We start from the raw sequence: 23,956 nt of genomic DNA, 5'->3' as shown, positions 1-23,956 counted from the left end.
AGTGTATTAGAAACTGTGCAAGACCAAACCCCAAATAATCTTCCATTCTTTACAATGGGAGATATGATAACTGCACTTGGAAATACCAATCCAAGAAAGGCCCCAGGCCTTGATGGTATTTCAGGGAAGGCCATCTTCAATGCATCACCAGAACTAGCCCAACACCTGCTTGTAATTTTCAATTCCATTCTGAACTACCAACACTTCCCCTCAGAATGGAAAAAGAGCAAATTATTATTAAAGCCAGGAAAACGCTCTACCCTACCATCCAGCTACAGGCCTATCTCCATATTCTGCTTTTTCTCAAAGCTTTTGAGAGAATGTTTCTGAAGAAGCACATCAGAGATACGCTAGATAGTGTGATTCGGCCAGAGCAGTTTGGATTTCGTGCAAGTTGTTCAACAACTCTGCAACTAATGAAATTCTGCTCTCAGTCATCAGACTCTTTCAACAAGAAAGAGCACGTGATTTATAGACTTCAAAGCAGCCTTTGACACTGTGTGGCTAATTGGACTCCTCTATAAACTTTCATCTGTCTTTCCACCTCCAACAGTCAGACTCTTCAAGTCATACCTTACTAATAGGTATTTTCAAGTCCAAATCCGTACCCCCTCTTCAATAGCCTCTTCAGCTCTAACCTCATCAACAGCAGGTGTCCCCCAAGGATCTGTGCTTGGACCTATCCTCTACTCCTTCTTCATCAATGACATGTCATCTCTACCTTCAGTTCAAACAAGTCTATTTGCTGATGACACCACATTCCACTCGAGCAGCATGAATCTGAATAGGGCGGCCAGGAATGTTCAAGAGCAGTTAAACCTGCTAACATCCTGGTGTTCATCCTGAAAGGTAGAGATTAATCCAACTAAATGTGTGGCTGTCGCCTTTTCCCGAAAACTTGAACTTCCTCTCACTCTCAAAATCCATGGCCACGCCCTGCCATGGTCCCATACCGTCATCAAGTACCTAGGTGTAACTCTGGACAGAACACTCACTTTCAAACAATAAATTAAAGTGAAAATTCAACACTGTCGTGTGCTGTTTGTACAACTATTCCCCTTCCTTGTCACCCCTTCACTCCCCCTGAAATTTCGGCTGCTCATATTCACAGCTATCATCAGGGCATACATGACCTATGCCGCCCCAGTCTGGTTCCCATACCTATCGAAGACCAATAGAAAACGACTATTTGGCCTTCAAAACAGACTCATGAGAACCATCTGCAACTTTCACTACACAGTGAATAATAGGTTACTCTATGAATATGCCAGTACCCCTCAATTACTCAACTTCATTTGGCTCACATCTCGAGAGCTTCATGATATAGCTTCTATCTCGTGGCGTACATCAATAAGGCAGATGTACGAAATACCACGACCAGCTCAGACCCACAAGCCACTCCCATTCCAACAATGGTGGCCTGATTGACAGTTAGCAGTTGGGCCGTGAAGGTGCCAACAGCTGATTGTCAGTCAGCCACTGCTCACAGTACTAAATTCCCTAAGAAAGAACCCTTCTACATTACCACTTCTCCCAAAAAAGTAGACTTGGCAAAAAAAAAATATCTACATATATACATATTTTCACTTTTGAAAAAATATTTTGAAAATAAAATTAAAATTAAATTAGAATAAGAATATCAGAAATTATTGAAATGGAAAAAGAAAAATCAGAATCACATTGAAATGAAAGATATTGGAAAAAAAAATAAATAATTGAAATAAAAATAGAATTGCCAAGTTCTACTGAAGGTCTTATATATCAGGAACCCCCAACTTCAGCACTGTTATTACTTTGAGCAGTCATAGAGCTCCATAGCTGAAGACACTGCCGAGTTAGGGTGCAATGACTCACCCTAACATGTTCCACCAGTAGCGTGGCATAGAGACGAATCAGTTCTTCCCCTGCTGGCGAGCCAGTTGGACCTTAGAGCGGAGGTACCCTTAACGGTGTTTGCTGCCTCTTACTTTGTGGTGAGCTGGTGGAAATTGTGGACCAAGCCGAGTAGTTGAACCGTTCTTGTGTTTTTCCCTTATTTCCCAAATCTGCCATATGCCAGGGAGGAACCGGAGCTTACACACCAGTCAGCGACGCTGAAGGAAGGTGAAGGTGAAGCGGCGAAGGAGGCTGAAAGAACGCCCCCAATGGCTCGGTGAGATGTTGACCGTGTAGTAGAACCTGAGGGAAACTAGCGTGGTTTGCTGGTGAGTGGTGTAGCTAGTGGGCTCTCCCCAGCCAATAGCAACGCTCTGATGGCCTACAACCCCACCTATCCGGGGAAGCGTGGCTGGACCTGCTAGCACTAGAACCGGAGGAAGAAAATAACTTAGCCTATTGGAAGGCTGACTCTGGGTGCATCTACAGCGGCGTCCAAATCAGCCAAATCCGGAGTGCCGAGAAGAGGACAACGCGGCCAGTTCCCTGGATGCATTGTCCCTACAGCCAACGACTACAGTCAACAACTTGAGACATATTGAGTCTAAAATTGGTGTCCTGATCTCTTCTATCTATAGACCTTGGATTGTATTTATTTTTCCATCCAATTCTCAAAAAAACTGCACATAGGGTACTAATCACATCGACTGTTTATCAAAAGTATTCTAATACACTATTTTTTTGTGAAATTATATTCTCTTCTTTAGTTTTACTCACTTCCACATTCAATGGTAACTGTACAAAAAATTAAATGTGTAACTCGTGAGTAAAGTGTTTTGTTGCTGCACTTGAAAACCTTTTTCCTCTCGCCTTTGGCTCGTGAAAAAATGTCTCTCTCGGTGCAGCAATTCCTCACTTGTTATACAAATAACTGTTCTAGTAGTATTATTTTATTGAAATACTATTATACTATTATTATTACTCTAGTACTATTATTCTAGTTCATTATATATTATTGTAGTTAATGTGTTGTAGGCTGATATTAGCTTGAATTATATTGATTTTTTCAGTTGGCGAACTGTATGTTGTATTGATTTTTTCAGTTGGCGAACTGTATGTTGTGACAGAAATGAAATCCATTGCTCGAAGACTGTATGATGGACCAGCGAGTTTGATAGAAGGAAAATTATTGTGAGTGGAAATCTCTGAATATATAACTGGATTTTCTCAATATTATTCTTTCAAGAATGGAATCCCTCAAGATCTGTGGGTTCTAAAACACTCAGGAGTCTCCAAGTCATCCCTGAATATAATTTTGTAGCTATAGTGAGGTCTAGTCAATGCCTTCTATAGACGTTAGCTGATACAGGTTTTATTGATGTAATATTAACAGTTAATTTTCGTTTGAAATAATCAATTATATTTTATTGATCAAGAAATTATATTTTTCATTATTAAGATGAAATATTTTGTTGATCAATTATTGATCCTACATTGTTAAAAATCTGGTGTCGTACACTCACACAACTTTCCTTGCTCATTGATCTATAAGTCTCATCAACGAGGATAATTTAGGGAATAACATTATGCCGATTGGCGGCTAAATAATCAAAACTACGATTATACTATTGTGATTGTGTTGAGAGTACATTTTCCTTTGTTTGAATTATGAAATTAGAGGATTTTTAAAAGTTGTCAAAACAGCTGTTCTACAAATAAAATATCGACATGTGTTCTTTTGAATAATCTGCTCTATCTACCTACCTCACGCACGAGAAGGAGGTTACAAAATAAATTTCTCAAGGATGGGGTGGACCACCTGTTAATTTCTCAGGGAGGAGACTCTTGCCAGTTAATAGAGCTGATACATAACTATACAGGGTATAAAATCGGTCAAGTCATTTTTGAGAAAATCGTTATAGAAATTTAACAAAATTCATTCCCCTCAGGAATATTACGGAGCTCCTGCAGTTTTCCCAGAAATGAGACTCATGTCAGTTGATAGGGCTTATAAATAGCTATCTAGGGTATCAATTTGAAGAAAATCGTTAGAGCCGTTTTCGAGAAAACCGTGAAAAACATTGTTTTGTAGCCATTATCCGCCATTTTTTCCGCCATTTTGAATTGAATTTCTTATTGTCGGATCCTCATGGTATAAGGACCTTAAGCTTAAAATTTCAAGTCAATCGGTTAATTAGGAATGAAGTTATCGTGTTCACAGACACACACACACACACATATCAACACCCAAGAATCATGTTTTTGGACTCAGGGGACCTTGAAACGTATAGAAAACATGAAATTAGGGTACCTTGAATTTTTTTGAAAAGCAATACTTTCCTTACCTATGGTAATAGGGCAAGGAAAGTAAAAACAAACTGGCAGCATTGCAGAGGTGGAAGAGGATAGCGCTATCTGCTTTGTTGAATGATAGACAAGGATAGCAATGATAACGTTGAAAATACTGTCATTATAACGTGGACCTCACTATGGTTAATATTAATAATAAAGTTCAATTGTGATAATAATAATAATATCGAGTGACCTGGCTGGCTCAGGTCTGGTGTCAGAGTTTCAGGTCGCAACTGAACAAAACGACTTCTTTTTAGGCAGCCGGGACCGACGACTTAAAGTGATATTTTATAGTTTTAAGGTAGGCACACACAGATCGTCATCGGACGGACGGCACGCATCGGACGGATCGGATGATTAGATTTGATGCATTGTTTTCAATTGGAGTGCGCATACCTATACGGATGCGGATAGGTATGCGCACTCCAATTGAAAACAATGCATTAAATTAATATAATAATCCGATCCGTCTGATGATGATCTATGTGCGTCTACCTTTATTGTCATTCAACATGATAACATTTTCATAACCTAATTTTTTATCTTGTTGAACATTGTTCAATGTATTTATATCACTGATCTTCCCCTGATTATCAATTATTGTGATTTTTTACAGAGCCTATGAAAAGCTGTCAGATGCTAAAGCTATGGACGTCTATTCACTGGATTCGCTGAGAACATTCATGGATGGAAAGGAGCCTATCGAAAAAAGATTAGAAGCTGTTAGATACGGAAATGATAATAAATATTTGATATACACTAATGTAGAATACATGAACGGCCTCAGTGTCTATCAAGTTGGCAGACTCTGGGATGCAGTGTATACTGCTGACAGCAGTAATCCTTTAATGTGAGTAGTGTTCTTCCCCACCATTTACTCCTCCGCCACCACCTCCTCCTCCTCCTACTCCTCCTCCTCCTCTTCACCAACTCCTCCTCCTCCTTCTCCTCCTCCTCCTCTTCCACCATTTCCTCCTCCTCCTACCACTCATCCACCAACTTCTACTCCTTTTGCAATTTTCAATTTTCATCACTACAGCCATCTAAAGTAGGCAGCTGTGATTAATGTTATTTCTGATATTATTTCTTAGTAGAATTGATCAATAGCATACCATATTCAATATATTTTGTTCACCAAGACGATATATCTCTTCATTATAATGAAAAATATTGAAGTGATAGTAAATATCCATGATTCAGAATGAATATTGCGATAGTTTATTATATTTCCTTAAGGAATACAAACAATTTGGAGCTAGAAAAATATAGACCTATTTGCCCTTTAGTTGACCGAAGTGAAGCTGAGGTCTTAGTTTCGACTTGATCGGCTTTTGTCTGTTTGTTTGTTTGTACCGCAGTTACAGTCACAGTTATTGTCCGATTTGTATGAAATTTGATATGCAAGTTCTTTGAAACAAGGCGCTGAAACATATATGTAACGATTTTTGATAAGACCTCAGGTTTTTTTGTAATTAAAAAAACCGAAAACTTACCTCGAAAGTTACTTTTTCGTATCTTTGAAGATACAGCAGTTCATCTTCCCACTTTTTTGCATTTATGTTACCAGCCGATGGTGTCCGAGTCGGTTAAAGCATTGTTTCTCACACTGTGGGACCTAGGTTAAAATCTTGTTCCTACCAGATTTTTTTGCAGACAATACTAATTTTTCCATCTTATTCTTATAATATATCATTATAAAATTATTATTATGATTATGAAGAATAATTAAATTGAATCATCTCATTATTATTAAATTGATTTATCAAATTAATTGGATAAATTATTTTTAAAAAATCTTCAATATCAATACATAAATAACTATTATTGTCTATGTTACAGATAACTCAACTTTTTTAGTTGTGGACAATTTTTATCTTCATAAAAATTAATCAACTAGTAAATCAACAACTATTCTAGCTGTAGACAATATTTAACATCATAAACATTTCTTTTATCTCCAACTTCTTTTATTGATAACTATCAGTTATTATTCTAGTTATTTTATAACTGAATTTTCAGTTTATGAGGTACAATAATATTATTAGCCTATTCAAATTGTGAAAGACTCGTCATTCATTTAAGAGAGAAAGCATGAGAATGCACTATAAACACATTAGTGCATCAGTTTAATAATCCAGAATGAATGAGTGCAAAATTCTGAGGTGTAGTAGTCTCTCTCGAATTCGCGCTGTATCTATGAGACCATAAGACAGCTCATGTGAGAGTGGATGAGGTAGCGCATGCGCCTTTAAAAATGTGCATTTTTGTGTCGCTTTACCTACAGTGTCAAGTCTCTTGTTTTCCTTTCAGTATGAGATCGAAAACCGAGTTGTGAGCATCAACATTCTGCATAGGTATAACAAGCCATAACATTGAATCCACTTTTCATTAAAACCATCATTAGCAACCTCCTTTCATTGTCACCAACAAACCCATCTTATTAAGAATCATTTTCCGACTCACTTTCGTCTGTGAGACGATTCATCATCTAAATTACCCGCATATTCAATTTTTCCGTCAGTTGACCGATTTCTTATAATTAATTATTAGAAAAGTTGTAATATATGTTAATATTGTAAAATATGGAGACGATAGATATAAAGGTACCTCCTTGACAAGTCCGGTGTCCCTGGAAACAGTGTCTCTAGCACTTTCAATGGAGAAAATAATAGATGACATTGCTAAATCTTCACAATTTAGCCTACTGTACTTACTGTACTGGCCCCAGTGGCGGCTCGTCCTATGTGTTCAATGGTTCATTGAACCCCCAGAATTGAACCAACTCGTATAGAATGATGAATTCTACTCATATAATTATATTTTTATTTTATACTCATGAAATTAAATCACGAAATTTTTCATCTATGTAAACTTAACGTCGATGTTTTGCGGCCGGTGCCGGAGTGGCTTGCTTGAAACAGCACCGAATGGTATGACGAGACGGGTGGTGGTGGAAAGCAGTGTTCATTCCCCGATGTGAACCCAAAAACATGGCTGGGTGAGGTAGTGGAACAGTGGAGGGGACTCTGTTTACTAGCACGGATTTGGTTCACAATCCTGTCTGAACCACGTTTCCACGAGGTCATCCGAGAGTAGCCTAACCTAGCCGAGGCAAGTGAAGCATTCGGTAAACCTCGGAATGAATCGTGAGTATTCGTGATACGGATTCAGTAGCAGTGCCATCTTGAACATAACCAATAAATTCAAATTTGGTGGCAGTAAACAGTAAAAAAGCGGTAAACAAGAAGTAGAAAGCGTGACAGTTTTGAGGTTATACGGTACGGTTTTGGGTATACACTGTATACAGTTGTGATAGATTACACTGCATTCTTTATTATATAATTTTTTTGCGTGTTGAAGAATATAGACTAGTAATTTCTAGTGTGGTTCGTGTATTCGTGAGTATTTCTAGTATGTCCATTTTGTTTTAGTGAGAGTGTGAATATAATTTATTGTGTTAGGTACCGTAACAGCATTTTGATGAAGAAATATGAATAAGGTTCAGTATTTGTTAAAGACAAACATTATTAATATTGAGGATAGGTGTAAAATAAAACATGATGGTAGATTAACTCCCAAAGTAAAAATTAAACAAGAAAAATATGAACAGGACAAAAAATCTATATTTGTAGAAAATATGCTTAATCTTTGGGAGGTAATTCCTTAAAATCATTATTGATTACCTTTACACTTGATTATGCTCAATACTCTATATCCTCTTGACCTTTCTCCCCAATAGATCATGAGGTTGAACCCCAAGCTAAAAGATCACGAGCCGCTGCTGACTGGGCCTTCTCATTAGATTGAGAGTTGTATTCATGAGCGAGGTCTACTGTTCGCAGAACTACTAGTTTATTGAATTTCCTTAAGGCATACAAAAAATTTGGAGTTGGAAAAATTTATTATCATTATTTATTTATTTATTTATTTATTTATTTTTTTTTTTAAATGAATTGATGAATTGTTACATTTAATTTTCACATAAAATTTCAATAAATCAAAAAATGTTCATTTCTTTCACTATTGACGCGGTTGATTTTATTGATGCACATTTTGGAAAACAGTCCGTTAAGGCACTCAGTATGATTTTCAGTTAAGTGTGACTCCAATGTGATGACGTTAAGTGTTGGGCTGATCTGGATGCACGTAGTGTTGGGCTGATACTTGTAGTCGACTGCTGCATACCAAACTCGATACAGGTGACATCTCAGTTAGCATTGCTTCATGTTTGTAGTAGACGGCTGCATTCCAAATTCAATACAGAGTCACATAAATTTTGTATCATATTTGTAATTATACAATGTACATTTCAGGCTTGAAATGACAATGTAATTCATTTTTTTTTGGAAAAGAGATAGACGCTGCATACAGGATTAATTTAGGTGAGGATTAATTTAGGTAAGGTTTGGTTTTTTGATATTTTCAGTTTTCAAGGTTTAGAGTTCTGCATACAGGAATAATTTAGGAGAGGATTTTTTGAATCAATTCTTTCATGATACTGTGACTGTTCTTCTGAATTCAAAGTTGTGAATGTGAACATGGATGGCAATTACCTCCAGGTAATGCAGTAGTGTTGAAGTTTGAGATACAGAGTCAGCAATAAGCATTGGCATTGCTATTGGCGTATGCTTTGGTGTCGGCTGTGGCATCGGCGTTGATATTGGCATTGGCGCAGATTTTGGCATTGGCGAAGCTATTGGCATTGGTGCAGCATTGGCGCAGATTTTGGCATTGGCGCAGGCATTGGCGTAGCTATTGGCATTGATTTTTGTTGTTGGCATTGGCGCAGATTTTGGCATTTTGGCGTAGTTATTAGTGTTGGCGCAGGCATTGGCATTGATTTTTGTTGTTGGCATCAGCGTTGGCGCAGGCATTGGCATTGATTTTTGTTGTTGACATCAGCGTTGGCGCAGATTTTGGCATCAGCATTGGCGCAGATTTTGGCATCAGCATTGGCGCAGATATTGGCTTCGGCGCAGGCATCGGCGTAGATATTGGCGTTGGCACAGGCATTGGCGTAGATTTTGGCGTAGTTATTGGTGTAGGCCGCAGCATTGATTTTGGCGTAGATATGTCACACTAGTTCGAAAATCACCCAAATGTTCTTAACACTCTTCATGGCGTTCACTTGTTACTGATTTCGAGATTCACATGATAACTATTTCAATGTTAATGTCTGTGCTGTACCTGTTATCTTAAAATGCTTATGAACTAAAAAGAAAAATCTGATTAGGCTATCAATACAATCTAATACACATAAAAATTATTTTAAGTATCTATGAAATTGAAATTTGTTAACATCTTATTATACAGTCAGCAATACATAAATTGTAAAATATGGACATATCAATGATAAATTTAAAAAAAAATATCATTTATTTTCATCTATTCACTGTTCAAATATCAAAATTTTAATCCATTCTTCAAAATAGAAATATAATTTCATAACACCCTGTATCATTATCAAAATTGTAAAAAACAAACATCATAACAACACAACAAAAATTTAATTTCAATACATATTTCAATAATTTCAGACATTTGGTTTTCTATTCAATCATTTCATAATATATTTGCATTTCATTATTATTTAATATAACATTTCATTTATAGCATGTTCATTTCACATTTATGATTTATCATTCAGGGTTTCAAAATTATTTAGTTTTAATTTTGTTCAAAAATTGTATAAAGAGCAAATTATTTAATATTGTTAATCATCGTTTGTTGGATACTATAGTTTATTTCGACTTTTCAATGTTCTAAACACAAACTACATTTCATGACAAAACTTTACTATCAAACATTAAACAAGAAACCATTCAAAACATCAATAATATTTTGCTTCAAAGGCAAACAATATTCATCAGTAATCATCATTTTGCATCTATGGCAATCAACATTATTAATCATTATTTTGCATCTATGGCAATCAACATAAGTAATCAACACAAAAATATTATCTCATTACTGCCTCTCTAAGTCATAACCTCTGTTATTCCTTCTTTAGGCAATAATGGGTTTCCATCTCAAAAAACAATCACATACCAGCAAAATTCTAATCAACAAACCCCACTAAAAATTCTACATACACTCCAGCATCCATTTCAAACGATAATCAATCATATCAAAATTTATAGAACAAACAGTTTTAAAATTAAAAAAAAAATCAATTACAAAACACTTATTTCAATTAATAATATAACAAAACGTTTTAAATTAAACCAATTATTTTTCAAAATAATTTAAAATTTAAAGACTGTATAATAAGTATAAACATTTCAAGATTATGATACAAAGATGATCAAGATGAAATACTGGGTAAATAAATTCCCTAAAAAATACAAACAAGAGAAAAAGAAAACTGGGTAAATAAATTCCCTAAAACAACACACATTTCAAAATTGATACACTTCACATAAGTGATACATGATGAAAAAATATGTCACAAGCACACAATTCTTTACACTACAATGGATAGATTTTGGAAAAGTTAAGTTTTATCAACAATTTAAAGATTAGGAAAATAAGCTACTATTTCAACTTCTAAAATTATTTCAGAAAAAATACAAATTTAAATGACTATGGACAAGATTGGTTAAGATATGTATCATAGAAGAAATTTACTGAATATTACACAAAGACAGGAAAGAATCGAAAATTGAAAAGATTAAGGGCCAAGAAAATAGGCTACAGGAAAGAAAAAAGACACAATTATGGACTCTTACCATACACTGTGTAGCGATTATGCTATTCTGAATCCCGGCATAACACAGGATTCCTAATCATTGTGTGTTGGGGAATACCCTTCCATCATGTGATTCACAGTTATCATCTTGTAAGTAAGCAACTTGAAACAACCTTTGAATACTAACACATCAATGGAGACTTTGCGTTTTGTTTTCTTCAATAGCATGATTTTCTTCATGGGTTCATTTGTTTCAACAAAGCCATTTTGCTTGCAAAAGTTAGTCATGTTCACTTGAGAATGCATAGCATACACCTTTTCAATTCTCAGTTGAAAGTTGAACTCATCAACTTGACTCAAAGCAACATTCATTTTGTTGACATTATTCCTAACCTCCACAGAAACCTGTCTCATGTAATCATTCATTTTATTTACTGTTTTCCTAACTTTCAATGTAGTAATCTGATCCATAGAAACATTCGATTTGTTTACTGTTTTCTTAACCTTCAATGTAGCAATAGTACTTTCTTGATAGTTGACTTTCAATGAAGACAACTCCCTACCTACTTCTTTACTCAATTCTACACTTTCACTATGGTTGACCCTTTCAACAACAGTAACTAGGCCTACATTGTCAGAAACTTGAATGAGTTGATCTTGTAACTTAACACTACTATCATCCTGCTTCAATTTGTTTTCATCTTCATGATTATCTTTCACTGTTTCATTTGCATTTTTCAATAGAAGGTTTATACTAACCTGCTCTAGTCTAATGCTAGCAAATTCTTGCTTCATCTCATCAAACCTAGCACTTTGATTTTGTTTCAAATTATCAATCTTAGCATTTTGATCATCAAACCTTTGTGTTAGGAATGCTATAAGATTTATATCATTTTTAGCTCCTACCATACTTGTTTCATTTGATATTTCTACTACTTTCTCATGGATTGTTACATTTGAAACGTTTTCACTTACAGCTACACTATCGTTTGAGTCATTGTTTAAGGTTAGGTCTAAATCTTGTGATTCTTCATCTAAGTTTTGAATGTTTTCACTGGATAAAACTTCATTATTTTTATTGCTCTCCATCTTGCTACTGCGTAAAAAATATTTACTCATTAGAACCTGAACTTTCTTGAACCGATTTCCCACTCAGCAGCATCCCCCACTCACAATTCATCAAGATATCTATCCTACCAATAATTTTTTTTTTATAACCAGGGATATATTTTGTAGTTTGAGTCCCCACACCAGGGCGTACCATTTGGGACATATTTATTTTGTAATTCGGTCCCACCAGGGGTACCATTTGCCGTGCTACCAATTTTTCCTTAAACGGTTGGAATAGCATATAACACCTGTCACACTAAGGAAAGTTGTCGGCTCCAATAAAATAGATACTTGATAAACTGTGAATGGATCTATTGTCTATGAATGAGAAATCCAGTTTTCAGAGCAAATCAACTTATAATCTTCAGATGAAAATTTTGGCAAAAACACAGAAATATAAAACGAACAATAACTTATAAGCTTAATGATTTCAGAATTTATTACGAACTAAAAAACTTATCTAGTTTACAGTTGAAACACAGTGGCTATTGGCTTTACTACACTAATAGCGAATTATGCACAAAAATTTATATAAAACTTCAATTTAAAACATTAATAAATTCATTTAAACAGACAATAACTCAGAGCACAAAATTATACAAGCAACAGCCAGCCATTAGTTTCAGAAGAAGGTCCAACAGGAAAAAGACACAATTTGCCAGTCACGAAAAACAACGCCCTCCTCAATATCGATCTTTACAGACACGTCAACACAAAATTATAACTTATAAGTTTAGAATTCACATTCTACATCTGTTCTCAATAAAACTTTATTTTGAAAATGTTATTTTAAATTTTTATACATATATTCTATTCAAATAAACGATTTATTTAGTAATTTGTTAACCCTACCTCGGTGACATTATGGAACAATGCAACAAACATTTACGATAATAAATTCTCCGTCAAAAAATTTGTCCGTCTATTGATAACTCTGACATTTACTATAAAGTTCCATAGATCTCGAATTGAAGATTCGATTCAAATGTGAGAAGAAAAATGTAATATTACAACCGTAACAGCATTTTGATGAAGAAATATGAATAAGGTTCAGTATTTGTTAAAGACAAACATTATTAATATTGAGGATAGGTGTAAAATAAAACATGATGGTAGATTAACTCCCAAAGTAAAAATTAAACAAGAAAAATATGAACAGGACAAAAAATCTATATTTGTAGAAAATATGCCTTATCTTTGGGAGGTAATTCCTTAAAATCATTATTGATTACCTTTACAATTGATTATGCTCAATACTCTATATCCTCTTGACCTTTCTCCCCAATAGATCATGAGGTTGAACCCCCAAGCTAAAAGATCACGAGCCGCTGCTGACTGGCCCTTCTCATTAGATTGAGAGTTGTATTCATGAGCGAGGTCTACTGTTCGCAGAACTACTAGTTTATTGAATTTCCTTAAGGCATACAAAAAATTTTGAGTTAGAAAAATGTATTATGACTTGCCTAATGCTATAATTGTAGCCTGATGGTTAATAAAACGAATCTTGAATCTACATTTTTTCACCCATTTGACCTCTGGTTCATTATATTTCCTTAAGGCGTACAAACAATTTGGAGCTAGAAAAATATAGACCTATTTGCCCTCAAGTTTATTATATTTCCTTAAGGCATACGAACAATTTGGAGCTAGAAAACGATAGACCTATTTTCCCACTAGTATATTATATTTCCTTAAAGGTGCGTACAGATTTACGAGCCGCGAACATGAGCAATTCACTCTTAATCAGCTGATGCCAAGCTTTTTATAACTTTATCTTACTGTCTCTGTAAAAATACAGATATAGTCAGCTGATTAAAAGTGAATTGCTCATGTTCGCGGCGCACCTGATGTACGCACCTCAAGGCATACAAACAATTTGGAGCTAGAAAAAGATAGACCTATTTGTCTTTCCTAGTAATAATTATATTGAGTGACCTGGCTGGTGTCAGAGTTTTCAGGTCGCAACTGATCAATTTCAGGGCATTGGACATGACCTAATGAGTGCTTTTTGGGCAACCGGGACCGATAGCTTAACGTGTTCATTCGAAACACGAAGCTCTTCCTAATGACTTTCTAGGAAAGAAGAGCGATGTTAACCAGGTGCTGACTATAATAATGTAAAATCTCACTAAAGTTGATGAAATTCTAAATAAACAAGTGATAATTGCAAAAGGCTTCCAAAACACAAAATCTCCTTCACTACAGCACAGAAATGAGACTAGCATTCCATTATTATTTTTGTTGTATGTGGTTTATTGAAAAATTTGCATCTTTCCAACTTTGCAAATCGCAAATCAACATTGTAAGTTTCGCAATTTTTTCAAAGATGCATTTTGACTTGTAAATTATTGTGAAATTCACAATTTATTTTGAATTGTAGCTGTCTAGAGGACCGATGGAACACGAAGACGGTATTTGAGAGCTACAATTACAAATACATTCTCCCCAGAGTGATCGAGTTCTATGGTGGAGAGATGTACGAACTAGACTTTCATTCCATGAGGCAACTAATATCAAAAATTGACCTCAAAGTTTGGATATGCGCTAACAGGAAGGTATTTCAATCCAAATTATTAAATTACTAAAATTAAATTTAAAAGCAAAAAGTGATAATAAGCAGTTCGTGATGGAAAACAACATTGAAGAATTCCAAATTATTAGACGAAAATCGAAATTAAACGATTTAAATCACCCCGAAGACTTATTTACAGCATTTAATTTTGATTTTTGTTGAATAATAACTTAATTATTCATTTATCAGCATTTGAATGTCTCATTGATTTCCATCTGTTCAATTATTTGTTATTTATTTAATTCATCCTCCAATTTATTAACTTATTGACAGTGGATACAATAGAAATAAATGTTATAATCATAATCATTATTGGCTGGACCTGGACTACACAGCTCTGATAGCGACTGATAGGACTGTATGATATTAGAATATTCCAGTAGGCCTACTAAGGTTTGATACTGAGTTGATTTTGACTGATTCAACAGTTGTAAATGAATAAAGAAAACTTTTTGTGTAGTTGAGAAGTTGATATTGTGCTAATTATTCATATTGAATGAAAAAGACTAAGAAATTGTCGAAAAACCACTGATTTATAAGTACTTTAAATCACATTTAAATCAGTGGTTTTTTGACAATTTCTTAGTCTTTTTCATTCAATAAGAATAAAGAAAACATGTATAAATAACGATTTAATAAATAAATAACTATCGATTTCACTCCACTGCAAAAATTTACATTAGCTGAAATAAATTGGAAAAATACGAAAATTGAATAACAAGATGTGTTATTTTGTCAAAACTACCTCACTGGTAACCTTCATTGAAATAGAAAATATTCAACTGTTTTTCTTAGTAACTTTCTTAATATGATTGTAATATTAGTGTAGTGAAGACTGTTTTGGGATTAGTGCATGCAGTAGTTTTCCTTGTTTTTGTAATGATATGTTATAATATTATATAATTATAATTGTGTTTGTATGTTTTTTACTTTCCTTGCCCTATTACCATATCTAAGGAAATTATTGCTTTCCGAAGAAAATATTAAGGTACCCCAATTTCTTAATTTCTATAAGTTTCAAGGTCCCCTGAGTCCAAAAAAGTGGTTTTTGGGTATTGGTCTTTTGTGTATGTGTGTGTGTGTGTGTGTGGTGTGTGTGTGTTGTGTGTATGTGTGTGTGTGTATGAGTGTATGTGCGTCTGTGTACTCGATATCTCATCTCCTAATCAACGGAATGACTTGAAATTTGGAACTTAAGGTCCTTCCCCTATGAGGATCCGACACGAACAGTTTCGATCAAATGCAATTCAAGATGGCGGCTAAAATGTCAAAAATTTTGTCAAAAACAGGGTTTTTCGCGATTTCTCGAAAACGGCTCCAACGATTTTGATTAAAGTTATACCTAAAATAGTCATCGATAAGTTCCATCAACTGCCACAAGTCCCATATCTGTTAAAAGTTCAGGAGCTCCGCCCCATCTATGCAAAGTTTGATTTTAGATTCTCAATTATCAAGCTTCAGATACAATTTAAACAAAAAATTTGGAGTGGAAAAGATTGAGCATGAGAATCTCCACAATTAATGTTCAGTAACATTTTCACTAAAATCAAAAATAAGCTCGAAATTCGAGAAAATGTGATTATCCAGTTGCAAACTGTTAGCACTGTTGATTCTATTAAATGATTCACTATGAAGAGATAGCAGACCTCGTGTGTCTCCAGCGTTATTGCCCTGTCACCAAATGGCTCAAATCTTTGAATAGTAGACTTGAGATGCGCGGGAACACAAGCGTCAGGTGATAAATTTTCATAACGGCAAGAAAAGTTTTGTGAGTGCGCCACACCAGATTCTTGTGAAATAAATTTGAATTTGAATAAATAAATTCAAAAGTCAAAAAAGTCTATGACTGGCAAAATTCGAGCCAACAACCTTCCATTGGATTGGGCTTTTATCGTTATGCAGACTTGTTACACGAATAATTATTGAATTAATTGGTTCAATTATTAATATTGGAATTAATAAAATACAAATGGCCTTAGAATCATCTCTGTAAGTTTATAAAAAGTTTCAATTTAATCAGCTCAAACTACATATTCCTACCCTATATCTGTACTGAATCCAAAGTCATTTTTTGTGTTTTTGTGAAGTGAAGGAAATATACTGTTATATCATTCATCATCCATATCATACCATTTGTTAATTTTTATCATATTATATATTACGGTATGCATAGTATATTTCTCATATATTTGTGGTTTACAGGATACACTCCTCAGACTGGAGTTGTCAATGTATATTCCTTCAGTTAATATGTCCGGCTACATACATCCTCATAATATTGGAATATGGCTGGACGATACTCAAAAAAATTCCGTCGTGCTGTTGAGAGAGACATTCTTTGTCACTCCTATGTCTTCTAAAATCCTCAAATACGGTGAGTGATATCAGGTATTATCTTTATTTTTGGAGATTAAAACCCAGCTTTCAATCTAATCTCTGTTCTGCTAAGCAGAAAAAGATTATCGTTGACTTTTATGGGAGTGTTCACACATATTGTGAGGTCCACGTTATAATGGCAGTGGTGAAAGATAAATGAACAACGTTGCCGACTCTGTGCCTTGCCACTGCCTTCTCTGATGATAGCTGCGATATCTAATGAAATATTTATATTTTTATTTAAAACTAACAGGTGGCCCGTGCTCCACCTGTATAAACTTGACAAACTGAAATCTTGAAGAATTAAAAATAGGCCTCTATAACCATCATCGGTAAATAATGAATTTATATACAAAATTTTAAGTTAATCAGTTGAGTAGTTGAGACGTGATGATGCGTCATTCGTCATGCCAGTTCTTTGCTCTATTACACTATATAGATTCAATTATATTTTACTCTCTAAAATGTATGTATTCAGGGCTAATTATTTTTATTTATAAAATAACATTATAGTACCTTTTTTTGGAAAGTTTTTCAACATAAAAATAAGAAATTAAAACTACTACAGTTTCAAAGTATCATATAATCTTCAGGGTTTGAAAATAAATTTCATATAAACATTTTACTAATAGTTTTGCTATTTTGAATACACAAAAATATCATTTGAATAATTTTTATATTTTACCCGCCAAGAAGATTCATTTTTCAATGATTCTATGATGAATTTTTACGATTGAGGAAGAATATTTTGTTAAATAATTAGAAATAGATTTTTCTCTATTGACAAGAACATTTTCAACAATGTATGGTCAACATCATGTACAAAATTTCAAAGTCTGGATACAAAACGTCTAGATTTGACTTATATCATAAAATCAAGTCGATAAAATATCATTTCAACAGAGACAGAAATAATATAGTGCGTACATTAATTTTGATACTGTTTAAGTATAATTTTTTCAAATTATATTTCTACATTGTTAATAAACAATGTGACTATTTTGCTGAGCTGGAAAAGGATGGCGCTATCTGCTTTGTGAAATGAAATGATAGTTGAAGGGAAGAGAACAATATGTGCAATTGGAGAGGATTAATGTAACCCCTTCAATTAACTATAAAATAAAGTATCGCTCTGAGCTCAAAAGTCTCCATTACGGCGTCCCGCAAGGTTCCATATTAGGCCTTTTACTGTTTCTATGTCACATTAAGGGGTTACCTGAGGTGATCTGAGCGAGCACAACAATCTGCCAACATTAATTTTCACGGGTAATACAGTAGAAAATGTGGAGAAATCATCAGCCCAGGGTCTAACAGCAATCGATAAATTTCTGAACAGTCGAAATCTCCTCTTAAATCCCAATAAGTCAGTTGTAGTAGTCCCTTCCTAAACTAGGCAGAGCAGACGTGTTTCAAGTCCAAACATTATATTAGATGATAACATTTTGGAGCATTCGACTAGCATTTAACTAGGTTTGATGAACATTTGTCATGGAACAAGCATGTCAATTATGTGCTGAAAAAAGTCTGGTGTGGTACACTCACACAACTTTCCTTGCTCATTGAACAACTGTAAGCCTCATTCTAAAGGCTGTGCAAAGGCTGAAAATAAACTTTTACTGGTGATATTCTTCCAAGTTTTTTGATTTGTATATCATTAAGCTATCAAAATGAGAAAGTTTTCTCAGGAAAACATTTTTTTCTGATCATTACTTTTTGAGATATGAGCGCCTAAAGTTTTAATTTTTGGGACAGAACATTTCAAATTCGGTAAGAGATAAATCCATGAGATTCATAGGACAGATTTTTAATGGTATTGTTGATCTACTATTAAAACCAAAATTTTCTGAAAATATCATTTTTAAGATAGTTATTCAATTTACTAAAAATAGCTTCTAGTTGGGTTATCTTTGGTAAATTGAATAACTTTTTCAAAAATTTATATTTTCAGAAAATTTTTGTTTTACTAGATCAACAATACCATGAAATCCATCTCCTCAATCTCATAGATTTTTATCTTACCGAATTTGAAATGTTCTGTCCCAAAAATTCAAACTTCAGGCGCTCATATCTCATAAGTAATGATCGGAAATAAATGTTTTCTTGAGAAAACCTTTTCATTTTGATAGCTTGATGATATACAAATCGAAAAACTTATAAAAATATCATCAGTAGAAAGTTTATTTTTAGCCGTTGCGCAGCCTTTAACAAGAATAATTTAGGGGAATAGAATAATGACGATTGGCGGCTACATATTTAAAACTACGATCATACTGATTCCTGTTTCTCGGTATTTTTTTATAATGAGAATTCACCATTTTTCTTACATAAGAATTTTTTCATAGTTCAATTCTCGAGTCTGCATATGTTACTCATCTGATCAATCTTTTTATGTTCATTAGCTTTCCTCGATGAACAACAATGCAATAATTCAATTTCAGATTATAATACATACTATTATATACTCACCTTCTTGTCACAAAGCGATCATTCTAGTATATAGACATTATGAATAGACCATTGGCTACCCACTGTAACAGGGACTCACTCCGCCTACACTCAGACGATACACCCATATTCTTGTAGGGGTATTCCAGTAATATTGTATTTCAATGTAACCTATGTTTGTACTTTTTATGGAATAAAGAATACTATCTATATAAATAAAAATCGAGCCTCAAATTTTGACGTTCAATAACTTTTTTATGTGTACACCGAATTCGATGATTTTTTTGTAGTTGTGTCATGGCTTACTTTAGATGAAGGCTGGAGCGCACAACTTGGCAACGTCGCAGTCAAGCTCAGCTTCAGGCCAAGAAAAGTGAATTCACTTGGGTAGACTCCCGATTAACTACCAGCTTTACGTCCTTTATCAAATACCAATACTGAGAAATCCAATTCAATGATAGTAAAAAATATATAATATTAAATGATAGACTAATTTTAACGTTATCTCTAGGAGTATCAAGTATAATGCCTAGCTTGGCAATATATTCCACTGTACTCACTTTCTGTGTCTCTATTTCCTACGAGCAATTTTAACTATCAAATGTATTTTATTAATAGATGAGAATAATGAATAGTACCTTCTAAATGTAAAATAAAAATATGAAAGTCAAATATTGTATTCTTTTTAAGAAACTTCTGTATTTAATGCATTATTCGCTTTTTGTGCATCTATAACTAACTATACACCGTAATGATAATCGATAGTTCAATAATATCTATCAAAGGGAATATATTCTACTACCATTTAGTTTTTGTTCGTAATAATATCCATCAATTTATATTAAAACACATCATTAAGTACCCTACCCTTTATTATTCTTTTTGCTTTCAAAACAAGACTTGTTTCAACTCATTTTTTTATTGACTGAGCGAAGTGTGGTCTAAGATTCAAGTCGACGGTTTGGCATTTCTCTTAATGTTTAAATGTATAAATGTTTTTATGTTGTGCATTTACAGCGAAACGCGGTAATAGATTTTTATGAAATTTGACAGGTATGTTCTTTTTTAAATTCCGCGTCGACGTATATACAAGGTTTTTGGAAATTTTGCATTTCAAGGATAATATAAAAGGAGAGAGGAGCCTCCTTCATACGCCAATATTACCGTAAAAATCAGACTACCGTATAGAATTATTCATCATAAATCAGCTGTCTAGTGGACTATAATACTACCCGTTCAAAAACATCGAACATCTTGAAAATTGTATCTTTCCATCAACGTTGTAGACAGTTGCAGCCAGACCTGATAACAGCGCTCACACTCACACTCCGGGACGACACGTCACGGTACGATAGGACAGAAAGCTCTATATTTATTTAGGATTTTTTCAAGACATTTTAAATTGATAAATTATTTACTGATTTTTGAGAAAACATAACAACAGGTCAATGTAACTTACTGAGTGCGAGGTCTACTGTTCACAGAACTACTAGTTTAGGAAAAATGGCTTTTGATGAGTTGGAACTAGTCATGTTTTGGAAGAAAAAAATACAAAGAGTACGGTATTGAAGATTTATATAATGTTTTAATAATTTCAAAGTAGCCTAATTGATTTCAAAGAGAAGTGATAATTCATATTAATAATGAATTAATAGGTTATTGAATGAATAAATTGCTGGAATAATGATCATCCATTCAACTTTGTCCATTAACTCAATTATATCTAGGCATAATACTATACAAAAAATCACAAAAGAATTGATATCCAATAGCAATAGATATCCAATCAAGCCTATCTTTACATATCTCTGTGGGTTTATAATCACATTATTGACATAAATCAAATACTTACTATCCCTACTAACAGATGCAAATGATTTCACAATACAAATAAAAATGTATATATCATTTGCACTCAATATTTCATCAATTAGTGGGCTCAGATAGTTAATAGCCTTGGCATTGAAATTAAACATTCATTGAAAACACAACTTATTCGAAATAACAATACACTTTCTTCCTGTAATAAAAAATTCATTCAAAATGGTTTGCTATTATGTATTAGAATTAATTCACTGATCAAACGCCAGTTTTTAGTTCTATTTAATTTAATTTGATTACAAGAACTTTTGATTTGAGTTTTGCAAACATTTATGTATTTTATATAATTTGAGGGACGGGGAAAGTCCAACATTTAACGTTAGATTAATCTGCTTTAATGTTTTTTGTTACCTTATTAATTTATTTGTGTAATGCAGAAATAAGCTCGGCGTAACCTCCACCATTTGTAACATTAAATTGAAATAACAGTGGTATCCATCATTTGTAATAAATGATTGGTGACCTGTTTGGTGAGAGTAATAAAAGAGGGCGATCCACCAGTTCCCAGACGGGAACACCGTAAATTTTTGTTGCGTAGCATTTGATGGTAGAGCAAAATCAGTTGGTTTTTTTATATTATCAACTAGATGTTTTTTGGAATTTGAAAGAAGAACATTTTTTTAGGAGTCAGATTTATTTTATTTAAAAGAAGAAATTTCCGTGAGATTTAAATGTGAATTTTAACCTATTTTGGTGTTATAAAATTAGTTATCCTACATCTATTTAAATACAAAACAATTGAGGAAGGTTATTGAATTTTGAGCATTTAATCAATTAAAAAAAAAAAAAAACTTGTTGCCAATGATTTTACAAAACGTTAGACAGAAATGTGTTGGACAGATTATTGTATTTTTTATTTAAACAAGTTATATGATAGTTTAAAAATCATTATAATAAAGCATATTTATAATTAATTTGGAATTTCTAAAATCAAAAACAATATTAAAAAATAAATTGAATGTGGAACGATACCGTTATACTGTTGATGTCCATCCTAAGTTGCCATGGTCTGAATGGAGAACCAGGGGATGTCCATCCACAGGTCAGCTCGGTCTGTCTCAGGAGGTAGGCGATGGAAAAGTGTGTGAAATTATTCAGAAGAAAAGTGGAACTTGCTTCTGTGAGACTGCCATTTATAGCGCTACTACTTTGGACGGAGACCTTGTCTCTATGGAACTGCTTGTCTCTGTGGGAACTTGTTCCTGTGAGACTGCCATTTATAGAAATACTTGCTCCTGTGAAACTTGTCTCTGTGACACTAATATCGTTCAAAAACGCTACTTGTCTCTGTGAAACATCCCCGTTCTCTCCTCATAAAACAGCAAATTTTTGTGGTGTAATGTACTACATAAGAATACATTTTATTCAACTTTTATTTAAATTTAGTTTACACAGCTTACATCATTCTTCTCAGAATTAAATTCTCTACAATATTAATTGTGGAAAATTATTTGTTTACTGGTCATTAAAGAAAGTTATTGGGCATCAAACGTAGAAGTCTGTGTTTTTCTACTTAGATTTTTTTCATATTTCAACTTTTTTCTCGAAAACTACTGACACTACAGCTTGCAGACTAGTTTTATTCAATTTTTCAGATATTTTTCCATATGAATCCAGCATAAGTTTTTCAAAAACTAGTGCCCAAACAATTCAGCGTCGGTGTATTTCACCAGAGGAACTGAATTCCGGGTGAAATCTTTCACCCTGTATAGCTCGCTAATGAAGCATTTATGGATATATGTTTATGAGAACTTTTTTCTTATTTTTACCTCTACTAACGTGGGCCTCACTAAAATATAATGTATTATTTGAATGCAGGGTTCTGTCAAAGACATTTTATTTGAGTCGAAAGCTGCGTTTACACCGGAGTCAATAACACAAGTTTTTAACATTTTTGTTATTAACTGATGTTAATTACAAAAGTCATTTACATCATGTTAAACTGCGTTTACACCGGAGTTGATACCATATGATTTATTAACAAAAAGTTATTAACTTGACTGAATCGACAAAAAATTCAATTAACAAAAGTTAATAACTCCTTGTTATTAACAAGATGTATGTTATCTAGCGAGAGTCGGTAAATATCAAAGGAAATGTGTTGTGTTGATAACAGAAGCCTCTTTTATCGCATTAACTTTTGTTATAATAACAGGTTCCCATCTTCCCCGCAACCCACCGCACTTCATTACTACCCTACAACTACAGCTGTTTCCTAATAACTACAGCTGCAGACTAAACACGTGACAAATTTAACTTCTGTTGATAACAAAACTAGCAGCCAAAAGAAAATGTTATTAACAAATGTTAAAAACTTTTGTTATCAACTCTGGTGTAAACACACTATAATTTGTTTACATTAGATCAGATGGAGACCATTATATTAATGATCACACATGTTTCAATTCAAATTTGAAGACAATTTTTTGCTTTTTATTCCGGCTGTTACATCATATGGATAGTCTCGTTGAATGAAATCATCTGGGAGTCAATTATATTGATAACCATTTATCTTGTTAATAACAAAAAGGAATTTTCTGTTAAAACACGAGTTATTAACTTTTTTTAAGAGAAATTTTTGACGATTCAGTCAAGTTAATAACTTTTTGTTAATAACTCGTTTTATCAACTCCGGAGCTTTATTCAGCTCTTTGGAA

The 23,956-nt window shown here is 33.7% G+C and overlaps 1 protein-coding gene across 2 annotated transcripts in view; it reads left to right on the top strand.

The window, feature by feature from the left end:
* The window catches only part of LOC111052063, an 83,119-nt gene that overhangs the window by 53,092 nt on the left and 6,071 nt on the right, over nucleotides 1-23,956 (top strand). For both annotated transcript variants that reach the window (XM_039435530.1, XM_039435529.1), the window contains exons 8-11: nucleotides 2,979-3,066; nucleotides 4,844-5,077; nucleotides 14,406-14,580; nucleotides 16,800-16,971. In XM_039435530.1, the coding sequence (XP_039291464.1) occupies nucleotides 2,979-3,066; nucleotides 4,844-5,077; nucleotides 14,406-14,580; nucleotides 16,800-16,971 (669 nt within the window). The remainder of the gene's footprint in view (nucleotides 1-2,978; nucleotides 3,067-4,843; nucleotides 5,078-14,405; nucleotides 14,581-16,799; nucleotides 16,972-23,956) is intronic.

This window comes from Nilaparvata lugens, chromosome 9 (assembly GCF_014356525.2).
Source record: "Nilaparvata lugens isolate BPH chromosome 9, ASM1435652v1, whole genome shotgun sequence".
Lineage (NCBI taxonomy): Eukaryota > Metazoa > Arthropoda > Insecta > Hemiptera > Delphacidae > Nilaparvata > Nilaparvata lugens.
This window is presented reverse-complemented; position numbering and strand designations above follow the sequence as displayed.